The 24,021-nt window shown below is 42.1% G+C and overlaps 1 protein-coding gene across 10 annotated transcripts in view; it reads right to left on the bottom strand.

The window, feature by feature from the left end:
* DCDC1 (doublecortin domain containing 1) overlaps nucleotides 1-24,021 on the bottom strand; it is a 209,531-nt gene that overhangs the window by 75,128 nt on the left and 110,382 nt on the right. For 9 of the 10 annotated variants that reach the window (XR_004537631.1, XM_033928555.1, XM_033928557.1 and 6 more), the window contains 7 exons: nucleotides 17,343-17,462; nucleotides 15,489-15,594; nucleotides 14,183-14,326; nucleotides 11,118-11,236; nucleotides 10,229-10,289; nucleotides 9,159-9,269; nucleotides 8,067-8,203 (listed from right to left, as the gene is read on the bottom strand). Coding sequence is in view for 9 of the 10 variants with exons in the window: in XM_033928555.1 (XP_033784446.1) it covers nucleotides 8,067-8,203; nucleotides 9,159-9,269; nucleotides 10,229-10,289; nucleotides 11,118-11,236; nucleotides 14,183-14,326; nucleotides 15,489-15,594; nucleotides 17,343-17,462 (798 nt within the window). In the remaining variant the exon portion in view is untranslated. The remainder of the gene's footprint in view (nucleotides 1-8,066; nucleotides 8,204-9,158; nucleotides 9,270-10,228; nucleotides 10,290-11,117; nucleotides 11,237-14,182; nucleotides 14,327-15,488; nucleotides 15,595-17,342; nucleotides 17,463-24,021) is intronic. The other variant, XM_033928558.1, reaches the window with a different exon arrangement.

The raw sequence follows: 24,021 nt of genomic DNA, 5'->3' as shown, positions 1-24,021 counted from the left end.
CCTTGTGATACTGGCTAAAGTCATTGCCCCAGGTTTAAAACTTAGATTCTGAACCCACTAGGCATAGAGGAAGTGTCTGAAAGCAAAATGTAAAACCACTCTGATTGTACTGTAGAACGATGGTATAGCAAAGAATCTAAAAAGAAAGTTTAGCCCAAAGTGACTCCAATAAGGTGTAAATGCCAAAAGGCTACTCATGAGTTGTCGTTCTAAGAGACAGAATGTATGACGCCAAACTATGTAATATAGTGAGCAAATAATTTACACGATAGTATGGGGCAGGACCTGCTTTTGTTAGAACATTGGTCCTCGACCTGGCAGCTGGGCTTCACCGCTAAGAAATGTAAGGTCATGTACCTCGGCAGCAGAAATCCGTGCAGAACTTACACCTTAAATGGTGAGACCTTAGCTAGGACTTCAACAGAACGAGATTTAGGAGTGACCATCAGTGCAGACATGAAAACTGCCAATCAAGTGGAGAAGGCTTCATCTAAGGCAAGACAGATGTTGGGTTGTATCCACAGAAGTTTCATCAGCTGGAAGCCTGAAGTCATACTGCCATGGTGAGACCTCATCTGGAATACTGTGTGCAATTCTGGAGGCCATGTAAAGATGTGCTGAGAGTAGAGTTGATTCAATGGATGGCCAACAGGATGGTCTCGGGGCTCAAGGATTTCTCTTATGAAGAGAGGCTGAACAATTTACGGCTCTATTTTCTCGAAGAACGTAGGGAGAGGGGAGACATGATTGAGACGTTTAAATATATCACCGGACGTATAGAGGTGGAAGAAGATATTTTCTTTCTCAAGGGACCCTCAGCCACAAGAGGGCATCCGCTCAAACTTAGGGGCGGGAAATTTCATGGCGACACCAGGAAGTATTTCTTCACCGAAAGAGTGGTTGATCATTGGAACGAGCTTCCAGTACAGGCAATCGAGGCCAACAGCGTGCAAGATTTTAAGAGTAAATGGGATGCCCATGTGGGATCCCTAAGAGGGTAGAGTTAACGAGATGGGTCATTAGGAGTGGGATCTCTAGGAGAGTAGACTATGGGGGTGGGTCAGCAGAGTGGGCAGACTTGATGGGCTATGGCCCTTATCTGCCGTCAATTTTCTATGTTTCTATCCCCAGCCACCTCATTTCAATAAAACGACTACTGATTTACATATGGAAATGCTCACAGATGTGATCTTTTGGATTTTAAGAAATCTGGTCATGAAAACAGATTTAGTACCAGAAATCATGAAATACTGTACAGAAATAATAATTTTAAAAAAGGACAGATCTTCCTGAACAAACAGAAGCCATAGGAATTACCATCTTTCTTTGCTAGCTCTGCATCTTTTTTCATAATGAGCATTAAATGCAGAGAAAAGTAGATAAGGTCGGCACTGCTGTAGATCAATTTGAGACTAAAATAACAGAACTGATCACTGATCCCAAGATGCTATGGAGTACTAAGCTCAAGAGATTGTGCTGCTTTTCAAATCTATGTGACTATGATTATTTAATTTCCTTTTGTGCCTGCTCCAGTCTAGCTGTTATGTGACTACACATGAGAGAACCCGAAATTAATTTGTCTGTAGAAGATCAGTGACTGTACAAATTCTTATGAAAAGTAACATAGCATGACAATAGTAATTTTGATAAAATTATAGCAAGAACTGCAATTCTCTGCCATCTGGCTGTCTCATCATAACTGCTTTGAGGTGCTTTTTATTGCTTATTTACTTCTTTCAGCCATTTTTATCAGCTTTTGTGAGCCTTGTAAATGTTAACTATAATAGTATGTGGCCTCTTCTTGAATCTCGTATCATAAGATACACTTTTCCCCTGCTAGGTTAGCCTTCCTGAATAATCTTGCACCTTTCCCTTTAACCCCCAGAGCCTCACTTGATCTAATAATAAGTCTAGTGGATCATAGTTTGGTAGAAAAAAATGAAGAAGCTCTTTCCATTAAGCCTGTGTTTTTGGGCATTCACATTCGGCTTATATATACTTATAGCCTCAATACATCTTACCCTCTGTGCTTGGGCTCCATGCGATACACAGCACTGACATTCTGCGCCTGTAAGCAGACTCTGTATCCTCTTGAAATTCCCATCAGCCATACCACTTCAATCTCAAGACACTGTTGCCTATAATCAAAGCAATTTCTAGAAGAGATTTATGGATTTGGATGTCTACATTCCCCTGAGTGTCTCCACTTTCAAACAATTTTATTGAATTTTAAATGAAACAAAAGAAAATAACAATACCATCTCCAAACCTAATTCAGCTACAAAATTTGAATGCTGAGCCCCCAACATTCTTAAAAGCTATTCCAATATTTACTTGTAACATACTTCAATAAATTTGGAAGAAACATCTGCCCAGGGTAAGGAGTGGAGGTTAGTGTCTCATCTGAGTACAGGCAAAGCCATTTCCAATCCTGAATCCCAATGCCTTACCCTCACCATCCAGTAAATATGATTCCTTCTGCCTTTCGTCTTTTCTTTTTCTTACCCTATTTGCTCCCTTTTTATATTTTTAACTTTGTGATCTGCAGTATATCAAAAATGAAATGACTGAAAAGGCCCTATTTCCTGGGAGCACTAGAAAAGGGGGTTCGTGTGCTGGGAACTCCCGCATTAGTGTAGAGGTAGGTATAAAATTAGTCAGGGACCGCTGCTCAGGCAATATGCCTGATGGGCCGCCGCGTGAGCGGACCACTGGGCGGGATGGACCTCTGGTCTGCCCCGGCGGAAGCGACTACTTATGTTCTTATGTTCTTATTAGCAAATGCTAAGACCATTTAGTAGCTGGCTTTACTAGACCTAACCAAAATTTGCTAAAATATATTTAAATGAAAATAGAAGAGAACAAATCTTCATAGGCAAGTGCACAATTCAGGATTAAAGAAGAAGTCAGAAGAAGTTAAAAGTTACTAAAACTTTGATTAATTCACTGACCAAACAGGGAGTCAGCATTCAATCGAATCACATAGGATATCTTCGGCAAGCATAATGCATGAGTTTTAAACCTATAACTTGTGCATCTGACCAGTGTCCTTTTGATCGATGCCACTACAAAATCCTAATGTCCTCCTGTGGAACTTTTGCTTCTTCTAAATGTTGCATTCTAAAGAGAATTGTATGTATCCGCCACCTTGTACTTTTACTGGGGTAACATATATTTCATTTCATTTTCATGTATTAAAATGTATTAACCACCTTATTTCACGGTGGTATACATAATTAACAACCCTTACAAAACCAAATTAAACAGAGTAACAGTAGGAGAATTAATATCTCAAAGTCCCATAAACAAATCCCTCTTCAAACGCCGCAATAGGACCTGCCACCGAAGAGCTTATTTGAAGAGTGAACTCAAGGCTTACATGAATCTCCAAATAAAGAGGACTCTTTGGAACATACCAGTGAGTATGAGCAACATTGCTGATCCGGGCACTTATGCACCATCACTAACAATTTGAACTGAATTCTGTCCTCAACTTCTGATTTAAAAGTGTGGTATGTTCGTTTCTCGGGTCCAAAAAGCAAACACCCAAAAGAATTCTGTCCAACCTGTCAAAATCCTATCAAAGAAGCAGGCCGGCCTACATAAACAACACTGTCATAGTCTATCCCACTCAAAAGTAGACTCTAGAGAACTTTACAGAAATCCGCCTACAATAGCAATGGCTGCAGTTGACTCAGATGTCGTAACTTTTAAAACAAGCTTCTAACAACCAAGCATTTTCAAAACCCCCAAACGGCACTTGGACGGTTTTCTATGCAAAATGTCCAAGTGCCAATAATCGAAACAAAGAACTCCAAAACATCAAACTTAGAGATGGGCATGTTAGTGGCGTGTTTTGGGCCGGATTAGACTTGGACACGGCGGCAATCCATCTTCTCAGTTACGGCCCCTCAAGCTTGGAATGCCCTTCCAATTTATTTAAGAGAAGAAAGGGTTTTGGAAAAATTTAAGAGCAAACTTAAGGGTTTTCTTTTTAAAGATGCATTCAAGGATTAAATGAACTGCCTATGCCTTTAATTTATCCATAATATTTTAATGACTTGTCTCTTCCCTTTCCCAATGTGTTTTTTACCTTAATTGTCTCTTTTATAACTAAATTGTATTTCTTCTCTAACTCTCCTTATGTTTGACCTTGTATGTATTTCTTGAATTTTAATATCTTTAGTAGTATGAGTTTTTGTTAGTTATGTCTGTTTCCCTCAACTCTGTAACTTTTAATTGTACATCGCTTAGAATTTTGAATAGGTGATAAATCAAATTTTATAATAAACTTGGAAACTTGGACATTTTGCAGCCATAATTGAACCTTTTGCAGGACCCTAGATGGAACTTAGACATTCTGAGCTAGATCTGCTTCAAAAGTGCCTTCGTGCCACAAAGGTACCCAAACTGACTAGACAACTACTGAAATGATTAAGTAATGATCCTCCTACACTTTCCCAGTAGTCACTAACCCCCTTCAACTCCCCCCCCCCCCATAAATATAAATACAACAGGAGGAGAGTGTGGCGCAGTGGTTATAGTGACAGCCTCAGCACCCTGAGGTTGTGGGTTCAAACCCCGCACTGCTCCCTGTGATCCTGGGCAAGTCACTTAATCCTCCACTGCCCACCAGGACAGAGAGGGAAAATGCTTGAAGTACCTGTGAGTGTGGTTGTGTAACTACAAAAAGGCAATCCCTTTCCCTAAAATAGTACATCCTGTTTCTAGAACAGACTCCTTCTAGAGCAGCTCACAGGTGTCTTAAGTGGGCTACTGAACCACAGAGAGGAGGAGCCGGGCCCATAACAATTACATCTATTGTGGAAAGTGTGAGGCAACAGAAACATCCAAGTTGAAAAAGTCCAAATCTGGACCATTTGGAAGTGGGAGGGGCCAGCGTTGGAATGGACTGGCCGCATAGACAATCCAATAGAACAGTGGGGCACATCTCACCATAACCCCCTTATAAAATATGGTGACCCCTCCAAAACTCCCCCCAAACCTGCTATACCCACCTGCCTCCCACCTCAATAGCCCTTATGGCTTTAGGGTTTATTTAAAATTTTATATACTGCACATTAGATATCTAAGTGGTTTACATTAAAAATATATAAATAAAAATTAATCACGAAAAACAGGAAGAGACAAAGACGCAAAATGATACAAATGGTTAAGAGGGTTGAAATACAATATTTGAAAAAGACAGTAGTAAAAGAGGAATCACATTAGGGATGGAGGAATACATTTAAAACAAGTAAATATTTAAATAAGAATATGACTCAAAGAAGGACCAGCAAGAAGGCTTTGACCACTGGAACGTAATGATCTCGATTAAAAGGACTATAGGGAATAAATGCCGGTGAATGTTTTTGTCTGGATTGAAAAGTAAGAAGCAAAATGTTACAAGTCAGTCTGAGAAGAGGGGTATCATAACCCATTCGTTTGCTTGTTAAACGTATATGGAAGTAGAGTAGGATTTTGGTGGACTCACAGTTTTCACCATAAATGGAGTTGTTAAGAGTGTTTTATGGGCCTGGCTCCTCCTCTCTTTGGCTCATTAGCCCACCCACCAGGCTACTTAAGACACCTGTGTGATGCTCCACTAACCTTTCATTCGTGTCTTTTTTTTTGGGAGGGGGGAAGGGGTAATATGTGAATAATGCTACCTGCATAAAGCTGTACAGTTAAGTCTGCCCTGACCCTACAGATCTAGGCAATGTTGATAGACTTTGATTTGAATGGAACGGAAGACAAGGGCCCAGGAACTGCGGACAGCAACATGCCTCAGAAAGGAGGCTTTTCATCTCATCAGCTCCATCCCCAGATCCTAGGGAACCAAATGCATTCACAGGTTTCCCATTTCAGAAAAATCTACGTAAGCCTTTCTACATACACAAAATCAAAATGGTTCCTTGAATTTGAAATAAAGGCAATATTTTCAGATGCTGGGACCAACAAGTCATGTGTCTGAATAATTTTGCTAGCAATTTCAGGCTTCTCTTTCATAGGATTTCTTACGGCTATTTACATTTTCACTCAGTGAAAATCAATTACCTTCCTGCAATAAGCCTCATTTACTACCTTTGACTATAATAGAAACACCATTAGGATGATGACATTACCCAAAAGAAGGGCAGCACACAGTGGCAGACATAAATTAAGGAGCCTTTCACATATGCATTAGAAATACTGCTGTGACTGAAATATGCATAAAGCCTCTGTTTATTAGCGCCATTAGTGATGGCTTTGAAGGGGAAGAGCGGGATCCACTTCTTTGACCAAATTATGTAGTTCCTTTTCTTCGCAGGATGTGCGACTGATGCAATAAGCAGAGGCTCCCAGCTGATCTGCATTTGGAAATGCCACTGAGCATGGTTTGTGCGCTTCACTTCTCCCTGCCGAAGCACGACATTGCCATGAAGAGAGTGCGTGTAGGCTGACCCGGGCGGAAAAGAGTTTAGGGACATTTAACTTCAAGACCAACGTATTGTCCAGAAGTCCTGGAAGACAAAGGCCTCTGTGGGTTTCAGTTAAAATCCCTCAATTTCCCTGTCATAGACGCGTTTATCATGCAAGACTTTTTCTCATTTACACAGAATTTGTTGTGCCTCTTTTTTACGAATGAAGCTCATACATTACACTCCATACAACAGTGGCATCTTCTTGGTGAACGTGGCTTATTGAGCTATTCTCTGAATGAAAACATATTTCCTCCGATTGGTTTTCAAAGTATTAGGAGGCTCTGGAACGCATTGCCAGAGGTTGTGGTAAGAGCGGAGAGCGTAGCTGGTTTTGACATGATGCCAAGCAGTGCCTAAGTCCTCCTCCATCCCTAAAGAGGCCTCCTTTGGAGTTTGCTGCCATTAGATAGCATGCAATAGGCACCTATCTTCTGTTATTTTTTTTCAATTATGAGCTTGTTAAAGCTCAAAACTGAACTCATACAATTTCCCCCTAAGGATCTATTTACTAAACATTTTCTCCTGTGGAGCTTAAAGTTTAGAGGCCAGGTTTACAGTGTGATTCTGTTAAACTGTCAAGCCAAGGTCAGCAGGTGATGTCTCCAAACCAGCCAACACTCAGCATCTCACGGCCAGCTCTGTTAGCTGATTTGAAATTTGATTTTAGATTTAATCACTTGCCCTTTGGACAAGCCATTTCATCTTCTGTTGCATTACTTTCAGCTTAGGTTGTAAGGCCTGTTAGATTGGGGCCTGAATGTCTCACTGCCCTGGAGCTCAGATTTGGAAAAAGCAATCTCATTATAAGTTAAGGGTAATTTTGGGACTAAAAATAACCAAAAATGCTGTGACCTATGTATATGTCCAACATTGTTCCCTCTCCCTCCCCTCCACCTCTGGATCCAACACTGCTTCCCCTTCATCCTTCCCTCCCATTAACCAGCATCAATCTCTCTCTGCTTCTCCCGCTCCTCCCTGGTGTGTGGTCTAGCATCTCTCTTCCCCCTTTCTCTGCCAGCCTGCAGTTCAGCATTTCAACCTTCCCCCATATACCTTCAAACTTGTCTTCTATAGATCAGCAGTCATGCAGCACTATTGCTCCACAGCACTCCCTCTGATTCAACTTCCTGTTTCCTCATGGGTGGGACAAGCCAGAAGGACTGCTCCGGAGCAACCCACAGGCGACCTAGATGTATCATTATGCATGCCATTGCTCTATGGAAGAAATGTTTGAAGGTATGGGGGGAGGGAGGAATTGAAGTGCCAAACTGCAGACTGGTGGAGGGAGGGAAGGAGGTCTTCTGAGATATTTCATTTATATCAGTGTGCGCATGCGTGCAAAGTCATTTCATCAATGTCCGTGCATGCTCAGAGGCCCTCTAGACACAGCCCCAAGCTCAGGGAAGATGAAATGAGGTTTGTGCAGGGGCGGGGCTGGGGTGCAATGGAGTGGGGTTGTGGGCGGAGCAGAGCAGGGCCACAGAAAAACATTTGCTTCATTAGTGTGCCAGAGCTAAAAAAGTTTGCCAGACTCTTATATGAAACTGAGGGAAAACACATTATGCCATTAAAGAACAAAGATCAGCTTTGTCAGTGGCTTACCGTTGAGCCGAGGCCTTGGGATGTTTTTTACCCAGTTTTCTCATCAGTGCTACTGTCAACTGCTTAACCTCCCCAAGAGGATCTGTGGGCTGGGAATGTTGTTTTTCACTGGAAATGCTGGCATTATTTTGCAAAACCTAAGAAATGAAGTCAAACATGGCCACATATATGATGTTCACTAAAATATGCAATTCCTTTTCTTATAAAGACTGATCAATGGAAAATCTGAAAGCCCCTATCTTTGACGCAGGCCATGGTGGAACCGTTGCCCTTTTTTTCAGGCACCTGCCAATTATGGCACTACATTTAGAATCTGGGCCTAAGTGCTCTTGCAGTATCCAGTTAGCATCTGGTAATCTGAACACGCCAGCTGGTTAACGCTTCCACACCATTCTCCACCCACAACAACAACAAAAAAATTTTTAATTGTTAACGCGTGTTTAGCCAGAAAAAAGAGGAAAATACTGCAATCCACTTGAATATGTTTCCGGTAGCCCATTTTCCTCCATTAAATGGAGATTAACTGCCGGATTCTCTGAAAGCAGCCACCAATCGGGTGTCAATCGCGCGATGGTGCCGTTTACAGAATTGCATCTCTGGGAAATGTAGGCCACGGTTTTCAAGACCTATCTTTGACATGAATTGTACCTAGGCAAGCACTTTTCGGTGCCTACTGTCATTTCTGGCATTTGCCACACCTACACCAGTAGGCTTCTCCGGAAGTGCGATTTCAGTGTCTTTTGTTTAGGTGCCGTTTATGGAATTTCTAGTCCTACTGGGTCAGACCAATGGTCCATCTAGCCTAGTATCCTTTTTTCACTGTAGAAGGGCCAAACAGAAAAGAGCATAACTTAAAGGTAGCCCATATTGATAACTCCCCCTTCCCCCTTAGTGTGCACACAATTGAATTAATAGTATCATTTTATTTAACATATGCTAAATAACTTTGTACCTAACACAAATGTGTGAAACTCCAGAATTTGCATTCAGTGAATATTGAGACCCACAGCATTAAATAAATAGGTAGAAAGAGGCCATAAATCCAAGAATGAAGCAAAAGCCTTTTTGCACACTTCTCTAGGAAGCACTAACCTCTATGGATGCAGTGCTCTCTGTTTTGCGAGGAGGAGTGGTCCTTGGTGGTTCTTGGTGAATGGTGATGTTTAGTCCCTCTAGGTAGGTCAGAACAAACTCAGGGTATGCCTGTAGGAGATAACAAGGGTATAAGCTGGGCGTAGCATTGTCCACACCTGGGCCTTCCCTGTGTGCTAAGCCCATTTCTAGCATTAGCTCGTGGCCCTATCAACAAAATCACAGTACTCATCCTTGAGGTTCTCCACTATTCCACTTTCTTTCCATTTACCATCACAACTTTGTCGTCAATCAATTTCTAATTCAGTCTACCACTTCAGAGTTTTGAATAGATGCTGATATAAAAGCAGAGAAAATGACAGCAGATAAAGGCCAAGTGGCCCATCCAAATCATCCACTATCTTTAAGAGATCCCACATGTCTGCCCCATGCTTTCTTGAATTCAAATACAGTCCTTGTCTTGACTACCTCCACTGGGAGGTTATTCCACACATCTACCACCCTTACATTATTTTTGAGTCTACCCATCAGAACCCATACTTGGAATTATTTTTCCCTAGGTTCTCTTGTGCCATTTAGATGGCAATTCCCTAGTTCCAGGATCAGCTGCTCCATGAAGCAGTCATTTCTGGAATCTAGAAAAAGAGGCCATGTGGCCCCACCCTGCCCACCCCAGCACCGCCCCTACACAAACCTCGTCTCTTCTTCCCCAAGTCCAGGCTGTGTCTGGAGGCCTCCGAGCACGTGTGGGTGCAACAGGATGACATGACATACATGTAAGCTCAGGTTTGGGAAATCCGGCCAGGCTCCTGGACAGTCCACTAAAAAGAGGACATGTCCAGGTTTACCCCAACATCTGGTAACCCTACTTAGAAGCCTTACCTTCCTGACAGATCCCAGTGCGGCAGTTACCCAATTAATACTGTACTAATTGGAATCCGCCACTATCATGACTCAAGAAGAGAAAAGGTTGCATGGAATGACTTACTAAAGCTCTGGCGCAAGAATAAAATCTACAAAAAAAAAAATCTGTCATAGACAAATGAAGAAATACTCATAAGTCGACAAACCTGGGAAAAGATAAAGCCTTCATTTCCAAAACCCCACAGTTGCTGAAGATTGCTTTTGTCTCTGAAATGAAAGGACAGGAAGAGGGTTTATCAGAGGGATGGAAAATTTAAATCACAACCCCATAATTCTAGAAAGTTCTGCACCACAATCTCTGAATAGTGTGCAAATTTGTGCCCAGAAGTTATAGAATACGGTCAGTTTGCACACACAAATTAATTAGTTGCTGACTGGCCTTAACAACTAACTATTAACACTATATTGAATCCTAGGTAAATAACTTGTTGACCTGTGCCATGTCCCCCCATTTACCCTCCCTCTGGTAGAGCCTCAGTCACTCTTCCCTTGCACCATGGTTTATATAGTTTATTATTTCTATTCCGCTTTCATCCAAAGTGGATTACAAGTATTACATGTGTTTAAAACACTTGAGAAGTTACAACATATATGAATCTCATTCATTAAACTATCAAAATCTCTATGCTATGTAGCAGAGGATGATGTGCACCACCTAGTGGCGGGTATGGCAGAAGCAGCGGGTTGTGAGTATGGGACTGCGCAAGCATGTACATTCCTAAACTATACTATTTATGATTATAAATGGTTATAAAAGATGCCTTTAAATGCTGTCTTATTTCTATGAATTCTGAAATGATTTGAAAATGTTTTCTAAATGCTCCAAGGCTCACAGGAATTCGAAGAGTGTTGGAGCATGTAGTGCTCTGGGCCTTGGTAAAAAGGGGGCTAAATCAGGTCGGTATTTTGATCCTTTTTGCCCTGCTCTGGCTTTAAGAGTAATGAAGCAAAGCTGCATTGCAGGACTTTATTCCGAGAAAAAGCCTAAACTGGCAAATTACGTTTTCGCAACAGGGGCTTCTTGGGAAGCATTACCTTTTCTGCAGTATTAATTTATATCCTCCTAGTGATGATCCATCATCAGTGTTAAATGTGACTGGATGACCAACAGCTAGACAGATCTGTGTCAGAGCTCGGCTTAAGATCATTCCTGCCTGCCAATGAAGAACAGGAACAATAGAAGTGAATAAGCGAAAGGAAGCCGTAAATGAAACACAGAGTCATGTCATAATAGTGAGGTCAGCATGCCTGGATAAGCCAGGACATTAACCGCCCTAGACAGTGAACTGCCATCCTCAGCTTAGAAGTCATGGAGCCTTACTTAGAACCTGAGATCTTGCTTATAACAAGGGAGGCATTTCACAGTTCAGTGCAGAGCGGAACTGAGCCTTCAAATGTCTCAGTGTATTTTTTGTGCATATTTCACAGTGCGATGATTTAGGGTCCATAACGTGTCACTTGTTGTGTAGATAACAATTGAGTTTTACTTCAAACAAGCATGCACAGGGAAAAACAAATCATTGACCTGCAAAGATGGCAACAAATTCATATTTTCTAAGTCAATTTAAAGTTTTGCTCTGGAGCAATACTGGTTAATCATTTTACAAGACAATCCTGTCACAGTACAAGTACAATTTATTACTTATATAGTGCTGAAAGACGGTCCCTGCTCGGAAGCGCTTACAGTCTAACTTGAACATATAGGGTCAGGGATGCAGAACCCAAGGTGAGAGGAATTGAGAGTCAAAAGCACTCTCGAAGAGGTGGGCTTTTAAGCGGGCCTTGAACACTGCCAGAGACAGAGCCCGCCAAGGCAGAAGCGACGGAGTCTGGAGTTGGCAGTTGAAGAGAAGGGCACAGCAGCTGAGCGGAGCTCACGGAGAGGGGAGGGGGGGATCAAGTGAAGAGAGATAGTGAGGGGCAGCTGAATGAGGGCATTTGTAGCTCAGTAAGAGGAGTTTGAATTGTATTTGGAAACATCTGGATTTTTTGTCGTCACTGCGCCTGCTGACTTCCAGCTGCTAAATTCCCTTATCCAACTATCCTCTAAGGTTGTCTCCACCACTACCTAAGGATTAGTGACATTTCCACAATCATTCTAAATGTGTTATAATTGTGGCTTGTATGCGAAAAGCCACTCTCAGCCCAGTGGCTAAATGATACACAGAGAGGTGTAGCACAGTGGACACCAATGCAAACAGCTGGAACCAACCTGTTGGAGCAGGCGGTCCAGCACGTATTTGTACAATACTGGATTTTCAAATTCAGTGATTTTGCCAAATTTTGCTTCACGGAAAATGGTTCAGGCTATTTTTCCCAAATTTAAATAAGTATACTATGACCGAATTCCAAAGAAAAATGTTTAAAAATGTAGGGTTCTAAATTGATTTCACATAAAAGGCAGAAATCTTGTAGCATTCTTCTGCCCTATTTCTTATGGATTTTTCATTAGCATTCCAGCTGTAGAGTAAACAGCAAGATCTCACCTGCAGTGCGTTAGTGAAGGGTTCTTAAGCTGATAACATAGCGGAGAGAGAAGGGCTTAGAAGTCTTGGAGAAATGAATGGATCACTATTTTCAAATCATCCACACAGCCAGTGAAGGCAAAAGTGGAACTTTGAAATTGGATGTCTTTCAGCTTTCATTTGCATTGAGAAGATGGTGGGGGTTACAGACATTTAACTGGTTAATAACTTGTAGATTCCAAGAAAGAAGCAAATGTTTTTTCAGGAACACTTTTGAGTGGTGGAGTTGCTTTTCTTCTGCCTCTCCTGAAGAAGATAAAAATACAGGCGGGTAAAGTCTAATCAGCACCAATAATTGCTTACTGGTGGCCAATTAATCTTTGTACACAACTCAAGGCACCAAATACAGAATCTGGGGGTTTAAGTGCTAGGCCAGACACCTCCAGCTGCTGCAAAGCATTGGTATGGACCTGATCATCAGACGTGCCCGTTTGGGAAACACTGATCTGAAGGGAGAGCAGAAATGCAGTCTTTATAAGTACTTTGAAAGGCAAGAGTCAGACGAGTCGAACTCTGGCACTCAAAAACAGAAAAGAGGTCTGCTGACTTAATTGGATCACTTTTGGATGCGCATGACATAAACACCCTCGAGAAAAGGGCCGCGACATGGCAAATGAGGTTTAACGTGCATAAGTGTAGTACTTGGGGAGACCTCCCAGGAAAGAGATTTGGGTGTATTGGTCGACAAGTCAATGAAGCCGTCCACACAATGCGTGGCAGCAGCAAAAAGGGCGAACAGAATGCTGGGAATGATTAAGAAGGTGATCACGAATAGATCGGAGAAGGTTATCATGGTACACCCTCACCTGGAATACGGCGTCCAGCACTGGTCGCCGTACATGAAGAAAGACACAATACTACTCAAAAGGGTCCAGAGAAGAGCAACTGAAATGGTTAAGGGGCTGGAGGAGTTACCGTACAGTGAGAGGTTAGAGAAACTGGGCCTCTTCTCTCTTGAAAAGAGGAGACATGATCGAAACATTCAAGATACTGAAGGGAATAGACTTAGTAGATAAGGACAGGTTGTTCACCCTCTCCAAGGTAGAGAGAATGATAGGGCACTTGCTAAAGTTAGAAGGGAAAAGATTCCTTACAAAAAAACGTAAGGAAGTTCTTCTTCACCCAGAGAGTGGTGGAAAACTGGAACGCTCTTCCGGAAGCTGTTATAGGGGAAAATACCCTGCAGGGATTCAAGACAAAGTTAGACAAGTTCCTGCTGAACCAGAACATACACAGGTAGGGCTGGTGTCAGTTAGGGCACTGGTCTATGCCGTAGGGATCGCTGCATGAGCGGCTGGGCACGATGGACCATTGGTCTGACCCAGCAGTGACAATTCTTATATTCTTATATTCATTGATGGCATTCTTTTTTCCTTTTTTTTCTGATATCACTTTGTAAACTCTCCGAGTGTACCCTCGATTTACAAATATGCAGTGATTCACACATCTTGCTTTAAATTTATGAAAGTATCCTTGGTGATAATTTTTTAATGTTATTCTCCGTTTCTACTGGCAAGTCCACAATTGATCAGTTTGGCAACGTTTGCATTTCACATTCCCCTAGAACTCCAATACCTTTGTGAGCAGCCACACATCGGTCAGATGACAAGCTGATGTCACTGGGCCATCCTGCAGGTCTTTCTTCTGAGGTAGTTTGCCCCCCGACCTGCTCTTTTTCTCAGTGCCAACTGAAGCACAGAGAACCAGTTGAGGATCAACCTAAAGATAACAGAGAGTCGTGTTCACATTAGACCACTAGCTAAAAGAACCTGCTACTCACATGCAATTCTCTTTCTACTGCCTAAACCAGGCATCCTTACTTATCAGACTGTCATTGTTGATCAGGTAATGCCACAGAAACCAAGTATCACTACTAATGGTTATTACACTTTCTTAAGTAGAAATCTCAACCATATTTCACTTTTAATTCCACCAACTACCTAGCTGAACAAACATTTGCTCTTATTACCCAGTGGCACTGAGACAAAACAGCTCTCTGAGAGCTAAAAAAAATGTACCGGTAAAAGGTTTTCTGAGTATTTTGCCAGTTCCTGCACAATTGCCTCCTTAGTCTTGTACTAAGCTAAGCAAGTAGAAGGGAATGCCAAGCCAACTTAATCCACTGGCTCCAGAGAACTCCTATTACAGGTACCAAAAACTTGCTTTCTCCATTGATAAGTAGGAGAATATCTAGCTGAGGGTTGGGATAGATGTTTTTCATGAGTTCAAAATGAACGAGGAGGGCCTGTAACACAGAAAAAGACCAAGAAGATTTGAATTGGCCTATGATGTTTGTACTCGGAAAAAGCCTCTAGTGCTATCAGAAGTGTGTAGCTCATGTGTATGGCTAATATTCTGCTTATCAACAGCGAAATCAAAGACTGGGAAGACTGTGACTTTTAAGAAAAACTATTCAATCAGAAATCAGAATGCGGATTAACGCAGTTTGTTTGTTTTTTTCTACAGTGTTGGGGTTCTTCATCGATCACTATATCAAATTCAGGTGTTATTTAGGGTTAATTCTCATGAGACTGTACCACATGACATTTGAGACCTCAACATCCACTGAGACGGTCTCGCTGAAAACCAAATACAATCTAACTGTTATAGCTGCTGACAGAGTCATTCGTCTCTAGCATTCCATGTGCCAAGAGCATGTTGTTGATATTTTTCACCTCTCTCCTTAAGGCGATTTCTATACTGCAGGCCACAACTTCCATTTCTCACACATCATTAAACCATGGCGTTAGAAAAGCTTTTCCAAGCTCCCAACCCAGTTCCTATAACAATCGCAGAACATAATGGCAAATAAAATCAAGGCACCCATTTTGCTTTTCCATACAATACCTCTTCTAAAGCAATACATATACAAGATACAAACCTTGGATTGCAAAAAATGGCTCCCTGGTTCTACCTCTTCATACTCAGGATGTATTTGCAGATTCATGCATGTGTAGTTGACTGGAAATTCGGTGCAAACTTGCCAACTGAACAAAATAAAAAGCTTTGGTTGCTTTGAATGGAATTGGAAGAGAGACGACAAACAGAAATGAATTTCTCCACAATTTCCTCATGTCTGTCCTATCACTTTTTATATAATGTGAGATTTGTTGTTTATAAAGGCTGTGGATATTTTATACTCCCATTCAGTGGTGTATCCACGGATGGCCCCAGTTTCTGTTGAGGCCTACCTAGCGGTAGTGCACATTGTCAGAGTCCTCTGCCAGCCCCTCCCCTCCCCATGCATGCTCAGTTTGGGGATGCCAGTATCTACTTCCTTAAGGATCGTAGTCCCCAGTGTATTAAATTACTTTTAGATGTACCATCATTTGGATACATTCGCTTGGATGAATACAGAGCTAAAATATTTTATGTGGAAGGAGCATGGTTGCAGAACTTGGCTTCCAGACATTATTTGCAGAGTTTAGCTCAGTTTCAGAAATATTTAAAGACATTTCTAATTAGAGAAGTTTTTAATTTAGAAACTTAGAGGATTTTGTACCAAAAACACACATAGTCCATGGTCTGATAAAATAATTGTTGTTGGAGGGCTTGGGGACGGAGGGGGGGGGGGTGTTAGTGGGTGGATATGGGCCATGCCCAACCAGAAACTGAGCTCTGGCTACGCTACTGCTCCCTTTGCATGCATAAATGTTCAGAATACTAGTGACATATAATATGCCGTCATACTACCTATACGCTGTTCCTTAATATACGATTCTCTTGCACAGCACATATTTGCAAGGGGGCGTCCGCATGGGCAGCGCAAACAAAATACTGCTGCATTTAGGCTCTATGGGTTTTAGGTACGGTGATGGTATACCCTGGAATCTAGCACAAGCATTTCCACCAGTTCTATGCATGGCACAAAGTGAGCTTTTCATGTTGGTCTTCTTTAGAGAACCCTTCCAGGCACAAAATTGCCCCCTTAGAGGGTCCATTTCATGGATATAGAGAATTTTACCTGTTCTTTCCTTAATTAATTTAAAAATTTCTATACCGCATACAACTATGCGGTTTCCATATCACATCCATAAAATCTTGTTTCCCTACGGTTATCACATATAACATAGACATCATTAACGGGCAAAATGCAATCAATTCAGAAATACAAGCAAGCTTTAAATCATACATTGCTGTCAAAAAAAATTCTAAAAGGCGATTATCAACTGAACTATGCCTTAGCATAAGAAAGCATTGGCAAACAGAGTTTTCAGCATTTTCTTAAAATTCATCCTCCTCTGACGTCAAGAAAGATGGTATGGATGAGCAGACTGGATAGGCCAAATGGTCTTTATCTACTGTCATCTCCCAGTTCTAGGCGTCTCTCGCTCCACACATGGAAGAGAATTACGAGGGTGCCTGCTTTCCTTTCTAGGTAAGAGCTCTTATTCCAGCCATAGAGCTGTGTAATGCTCACGTCTAGAATTCAGGGAAGCATGCATATCTTAAGTGGATAAGTATGAAGCCTGCCCATGTGAACACAAACTTGCAGGCAGGAAGAATTGGGGGTTTTCTATTCATTTTGACTTTTTGGCGTTTATTTAAAGTTTTCAGTTAACTTACAGCTGAAGCCACTCTCACACACGAATACTGATAATGTTTATTCTGAGTTACACATTGTCATTACAACGGTACCTCTAGCTATAAAGGGCTCCTATTCCCATCATTGCCCTGGTCCGCTGCCTCTTTGCGTTTATTTGATTTAAGGTTTTCAGGAGATAATATTCCATACTTGCATGGCAGCAGGTCAACTTCAGGATCAAAAAGAGTTTTATAAACAACTGTGATGCCATCCTTCTCTGTGGCAGCAACGCAGTTCAAGGTCAAATTCAGGACAGGATTTAGGGGGGACCTAGAAAAGAAATGGGGGCCCTGTCAAAAACTGATCAAAGAGCTGCATAAACCCTTCTGAAATGAGGCTCAATTAGAACAAAGCACAAAATGCTGACATTCAATATATTAAGAATACAGCAAAAGCTACAGAAACTGAGTCATCTGGCATGGGACTCCCTGGCTTCAGTTCAGGTGTTCGCTTGTCTAAATTCTCGCCCCAGTCAGCTTAACTTGATAGCAGGAACCTGCATTTATAAACTGTGCAAGCCCTGAATCTCTCCACTGCACCTTCTTTTCTTTGCTTGAATTATTTTGGTTCCCAAGAAAAACATATCATTTGAGTTCAGCTCATTCTGCACTGACCTGATGAAGGAGGCTGAGCTCTCCCCAAATCTACTCCTCCTGCTCCTATTATTTCTATAGCACTACCGGACATACGCAGTCACAAAGGAGACAGTCCCTGCTCCAAGGAGCTTACAATCTAAACAGACAAACAGGATGTCATGGATACAGTTAAGGGGCAGGGTTAATGTGCCGCCTGGGTACAGGATAATCAAGCCATTGTGACATCACTGAGGAGGTTGGCTCTTATTGGTGGAATGAGGCTTTATGACATCACAATCTCAGCTCTGCTTCCCAAAGACAAAAACTCTTCACACTAGTATGATGAATTATTTCTATAGCGCTACCAGACGCACGCAGCGCTGTACAGAGTCACAAAGAAGACAGTCCCTGCTCCAAAGAGCTTACAATCTAAACAAACAAGACAAACAGGATGTCACGGAGACAGTTAAGGGGAACGGTTAATCAAGTTTTGTTGAAATTTGATATAATCGCCTATCAAAAATTTCTAGGTGAAATATAGAAATAAAAGCTATAATAGCTTCTATAGGGAAGTATTTTCTTAAGCAAGCAAAGAAGCAGACCACGAGATTCCACTCTTGCTACCTATATGCTTCTCACTATGGCTCATAAGAGTTCCTATTTGTGATTGCTACTCATGTACCATTAGGGTTGTCCATAAACACCTAAAGTTGGAAAAACTGCAAATTGAAGTTTTTCCCATGAATTTCATTGTATTTGATCAGAAAATAATTTTAAAGCCTAACTTGGGGTCACTGAAAACCACTGATTGCATAATGCTCCGTTTTTCTTTAAATTTGCTATTATTTTTGCTCAATGGAGCAAATATTTTGGTATTATAGTTATAACTTTTATGTTTTCACACTCAGCAATGGCAATTTATGCAAAAAAATAGCAGTATTTTATTAAATGAACCTTCACTATCTGCACTTGATTGTGGAAAACAACAAGGTATACTTTGGTGTGGTCACCTACCAATGGCGTTGCAAACATCAAACATTCAATGTCTTCTTGAGATAGTCAGGATAAAGCCTGTGATGCTGTTCAACTCCAGTGAGGCTTTGTTGCAAGGAGCTGAAAAGCATCACAGTGGCTTTGAGCGACCCCAGGATGGGCTTTAAACAATTTTTCAAAATTATTTTCTGATCAAGCATAATCCAATTCATGGGGAAAAAATTTAAATTTGCAGAATTTTTTGCTCCCCGACCTCTCCAAGTAGCAGTCATCTACCGACCCCCCGATACGTCCCACTCTTCCTTCCTCACCCCCTGCATCTGCTACCTGTGCTCTTGTGCCAGTTATGCTGAATGTTTCTGGCTTAAATCCCGTGCGCACGCCGACCTCGTTCCAGTCTCTTTACCACACTAAACTCCCTACTCAAAGCATCCTTGCCGCCTATCCCCCCTTCAATTTCTCCCCAGACAATGGCAGAGTTCTTCTACAATAAGATTCACCTTGAACTCTCAACCAGGCTGCCTTTGATACTGTTGATCACCTCTCTGCACCAACTATCTCTACTGAAACCCAGACCAGACCAGAGTCTACTAATACTTATCACTTATCACTTATATAGAAAGGCGTACGCAGCGCTATACATTTTGACATTTATTGACGGTCCCTGTACAGAAGAACTTACAATCTAACTTGGACAGACAGACATGACATATAGGGTTGGGGATGCAGAACCCAAGGTGAAAGGAGTTAGGAGTTGAAAGCACTCTCAAAGAGGTGGGAGTGTGTGGCGCAGTGGTTAAAGCTACAGCCTCAGCACCCTGGAGTTGTGGGTTCAAACCCACGCTGTCACTTAATCCCCCCCATTGCCCCAGGTACATTAGATAGTTTGTGAGCCCACCGGGACAGACTGGGGAAAATGCTTGAGTACCGTAACCGTTCAGAGCTTTCCTGGGAGAACGGTATAGAAAATTGAATAAATAAATAAATGTTAACTGGGCCTTGAACACTGCCAGAGATGGAGCCCAACATAGGGATTCGGGCAGCTTGTTCCAAGCATACACCACAGCAAGGCAGAAGGGTCAGAGTCTGGAGGCATTTGAGATAGGAGGGACTTACCAGCTGAGTGGAGCTCATGGGGAGGGGGGGGACAGAGATAGTAAGGGGCAGCTGAGTGAGTACATTTGTAGGTCAGTAAGAGGAGTTTGAATTGTATTTGGAAATGGATGGGAAGCCAATGACTTCCTGGTCACTTGACTTTAGGAGAGGGGTAACGTGAGTAAAGCGGCTCTCTCGGAATATGAGTCGTGCAGCCAAATTCTGGATGGATTGGAGGGGAGCAAGATGGCTAAGCGGAAGGCCTGAGAGTAGCGCATTGCAGTAGTCTAAACATGAGGTGATGAGGTTGTGGATAAGTGTTTTAGTAGTATGCTCAGAGAGGAAGGGTCAGATTTTGACAATATTATAGAAGAAGAAGCGAAAGGTTTTAGCGATATGTTGTATCTGGGCGGTGAAGGAGAGAGAGGAGTCAAAGATGACCCTGAGATTACGAGCAGACAAAGCAGGAAGGATGAGAGTGAATGAGGGAAGCGGAGACAGAGAATGAGGGAAGCGGAGAGGTGGGTTTGTTTTAGCCATATTCAATTTTAGAGTCTCAGTCTGCCTGTCCAGCATTGCCACCTGGTTGTCTCACCACCCTCTCAAATTGAATATGGCTAAAACAGGGTCCAAAGGTTACAATTGATTAGGTCAATATTCAAGGTGATTTAATAGGCCAGGGAGTTTCCTCCCTGGATAAATTGCTTGTGTCTGCCTAAGCACTGATATTCAGGGGGACTTAACTGGACAGGGTCGCTAAATATCAACACTAATAGCCCCTGAACTGTCAGGATAGTGCCAGAGAGATCTATGGGCACAGCTTGGGTGAAGCTGGCACTTAACCAGTTAAAAAGCAATATTCAGACCTCTCACCAGTTAAGTAACTGTCTAATGAAAGCAAACACAAATTCTAACTTTAGCCACTGAACTAATCTGGCGGCAGACAAAGGCCAAATGGCCCATCCACAGCATCCTCTATCTCCTCCTCTCCCTATTGGCTAAGGCTCTTAACATTAGCATCTACTCTCTTTATAGGCTAAGGCTCTGTATACCTGCATTGTGAGGTCATGGAGCTTTACGGTTATAGAAGCATGACGGCAGATAAAGACCAAATGGCCCATCCAGTCTGCCCATCCGCAGCATCCACTATCTCCTCCTCTCCCTATTGGCTAAGGCTCTTAACATTTGCATCTCCTCTTCCTATAGTCTAAGGCTCTTTACACCTGCATTGTGAGGTCATGGAGCTTAATGGTTATAGAAGCATGATGGCAGATAAAGGCCAAATGGCCCATCCAGTCTGCCCATCCGCAGCATCCACTATCTCCTCCTCTCCCTAAGAGATCCCACGTGCCTGTCCCACACTTTCTTGAATTCAGACATAGTTTTTGTCTCACTCTCCACCACCTCTATCAGGAGCCTTTTCCATGCATCTACCACCCTTTCTGTAAAAAAGTATTTTCTTATATTACTCCTAAGCCTATCACCTTTTAATTGTTGCTCACTTAACTTCTGGGTAGCAATATCTGGGGTTTCTAGTGTACCTACCTCTCCTCCAATCCCAATTTCCGTTCCCTCCCACCATGAAGACAATGAAAGACCTACCATTTCCATCCATGGTGGTGTAAGGGATTCCGTGGCAGAAGCAATGCCCACTCACTCCTGCTCACATCATGACAAGGGGTTCTAGAGGCCATTTTGAAACCACAGGTGGGAGTGAGTGGGCACCACTCCTGTCCATAGGGCTCTCTACACCAGGGGTAGGCAATTCCGGTCCTCGAGAGCCACAGGCAGGTCAGGTTTTCAGGATATCCACAATGAATATGTATGCGATGGATTTACTTGCACTGCCTCCTTGAGATGCAAATCTCTCTCATGCATATTTATTATGGATATCCTGAAAACCTGACCTCTCCGGCTCTCGAGGACCGGAATTGTCTACCCCTGCTCTAGATTATCACAGATGAAAAATGTAAGACTTGGAGGGGGACTATGGAAGAGGGAGCTCAGTTGGGGGGAGGGAAGGAGAGATTAGGATTAGGGGAAGGGAGGGGGGAATCAAATGAATTGAGGGCATCTGCTTTACCTTATGGTGGTCCCAGCCAATATTCCACTGGGTATCACATAAAGACATTATCAATGTAAGTTACCATTAATATGGGTTTATTTTTACCACAATGCATAGTAGTTTATTCAATGAACCTCGGTTAACAATAAAATAATCCATTTTAGCAGTAGCTCAGATTGATAACTTCCTCCCTAAGAGTCTTATGCTGGTCCCGGCTGAATGTCAGCCAAGCCTGTGTAAGCTTCAGTGGCCAATACATGCTGGCATGGTCTCAGATATTCAAAGCTAGTGACAAGACATGGTCCAGCATTTAGTATCTGGGTCTAATTCTGCCTATAGCGTGAATATTGGCTAGAATTATGTGTTTTATGGTTGTTATTCACAGAAGAGAGAGAGAGATTCTCTCAGCAAAAAGCAGAAAATGTACCATCTTGATTTCCCACTGTTCAATTCTCTTTTGCTTTACAGAAACATTCTAGCCCTGGTCATACATAAACCTTAACCCTTCGATAAGAAGGAGAAAAGCAAGCTGATCATGTCAAATAGATGCTCTTGAATCCTTTGGTAAGATCCATTTAAACCACAGAGGATAAACTTCCTTTTAGAGCTGCCTTCCAGTTGCCTCCAATGTTTACAATGAGGTGTGATATTAAACGTCTAGAACCGGACTCCCGGGCAGGATGGAGCATTGGTCTGACCCAGCAGCGGCAATTCTTATGTTCTTATGTAGTCCTTTCTAGCAGACATATTCGGAGCTGCCATGATACTCCCTTTTCAATGCACTGCACAACCGTACAAGTAACGCTCAGATTTTAATTTCCGCTGATGTCAAGAACATCCAGAGGATAACTTTATAAGAGGATGTCTAATTTAAGAGGCTAAGTTGTTGCCTACATAGGTGCAATGCTAGAACAACAAACAGGCACCTGTCTGTCCTTTTAAAATCCTTAGGAGCCCTTTTGCTAAGCTTGCGCTCTATTTCCCGCATGCCAAGGATTTTTCTATTTTGGCAATAATCGCCACAAGCTAATTTTCCCATTAACACACGGCCATTAGCACGCGAACACTTACTGACACCTATTTTCTAGGCGGAAAGGGCTTCTGAACTAACCATGCGCTAATCGACTAATATAGTAACATAGTAGATGACGGCAGATAAAGACCCTGAATGGTCCATCCAGTCTGCCCAACCTGATTCAATTAAAATTTTTTTAATTTTTTTCTTCTTAGCTATTTCTGGGCAAGAATCCAAAGCTTTACCCTGTACTGTGCTTGGGTTCCTACTGCCGAAATCTCCGTTAAGACTTACTCCAGCCCATCTACACCCTCCCAGCCATTGAAGCCCTACCCTGCTCTCTGCCCCCAGAACCGCTCCTAGCACTAAAAATTAAAACTATTTTGAGTGTAAGGGGTAGCGCACACACACACGGAAAAAACACTGTGTACCGCAGCGTAGTGAAAGGACACCTACGTGGCAGAAACTGCGCCTATAATTAAGTACAAAACACATCATAGCATATCTTGTAATCTATGCATGTATTCAAAACTCTGCACACGCTGCACGCCAGTCAGAATTTAAGAAACGGTCATATACATGCAAAAATGACTCTCTAAAATGTCAGAGGTTTACGGTGTGCGTTTCATCATTTCTCTTGAGATACCATCAGCTACTATTTTGTTTTTTTTAAAATATTTTTATAAAACCTCTAAATCGCAACCAAATACCACAATTGGAAAAGTATCCTTACAAAATTCCTATTATAGTCCCTGATGACCTAGTTTTGGCTTGTTCAAACAGAACTATTTTAGAATAGTTAACATAACTGGTGTTTTGGGATTTTTTTTTTACAGATATTTGTCTTCAAAATATCTCTGGCCCTTTCCTTCAAATGTCTTCCTTTCATTCTGTGCTTATTCTTTGGGAATGAGAGTTCTATGATACGGCAAAACTTTGTTATCAAATTTGAAAGTACCAACTCTCCAAATGCAACAATTTGTCTTCAGTTTTGTTGTCTCTGGTGCTTAAAAGGTTAAGACTTTATTTGTGAAAACAGAAAGGTAGCAGGGAATCATGTTGTCTACCGTTTCATAAATCTTGTGT

The sequence above is a fragment of the Geotrypetes seraphini genome, chromosome 19, assembly GCF_902459505.1.
Source record: "Geotrypetes seraphini chromosome 19, aGeoSer1.1, whole genome shotgun sequence".
Classification (NCBI taxonomy): domain Eukaryota; kingdom Metazoa; phylum Chordata; class Amphibia; order Gymnophiona; family Dermophiidae; genus Geotrypetes; species Geotrypetes seraphini.
Note: the sequence above shows the minus strand (reverse complement) of the source record. Positions and strands in the feature narration are given on the sequence as shown.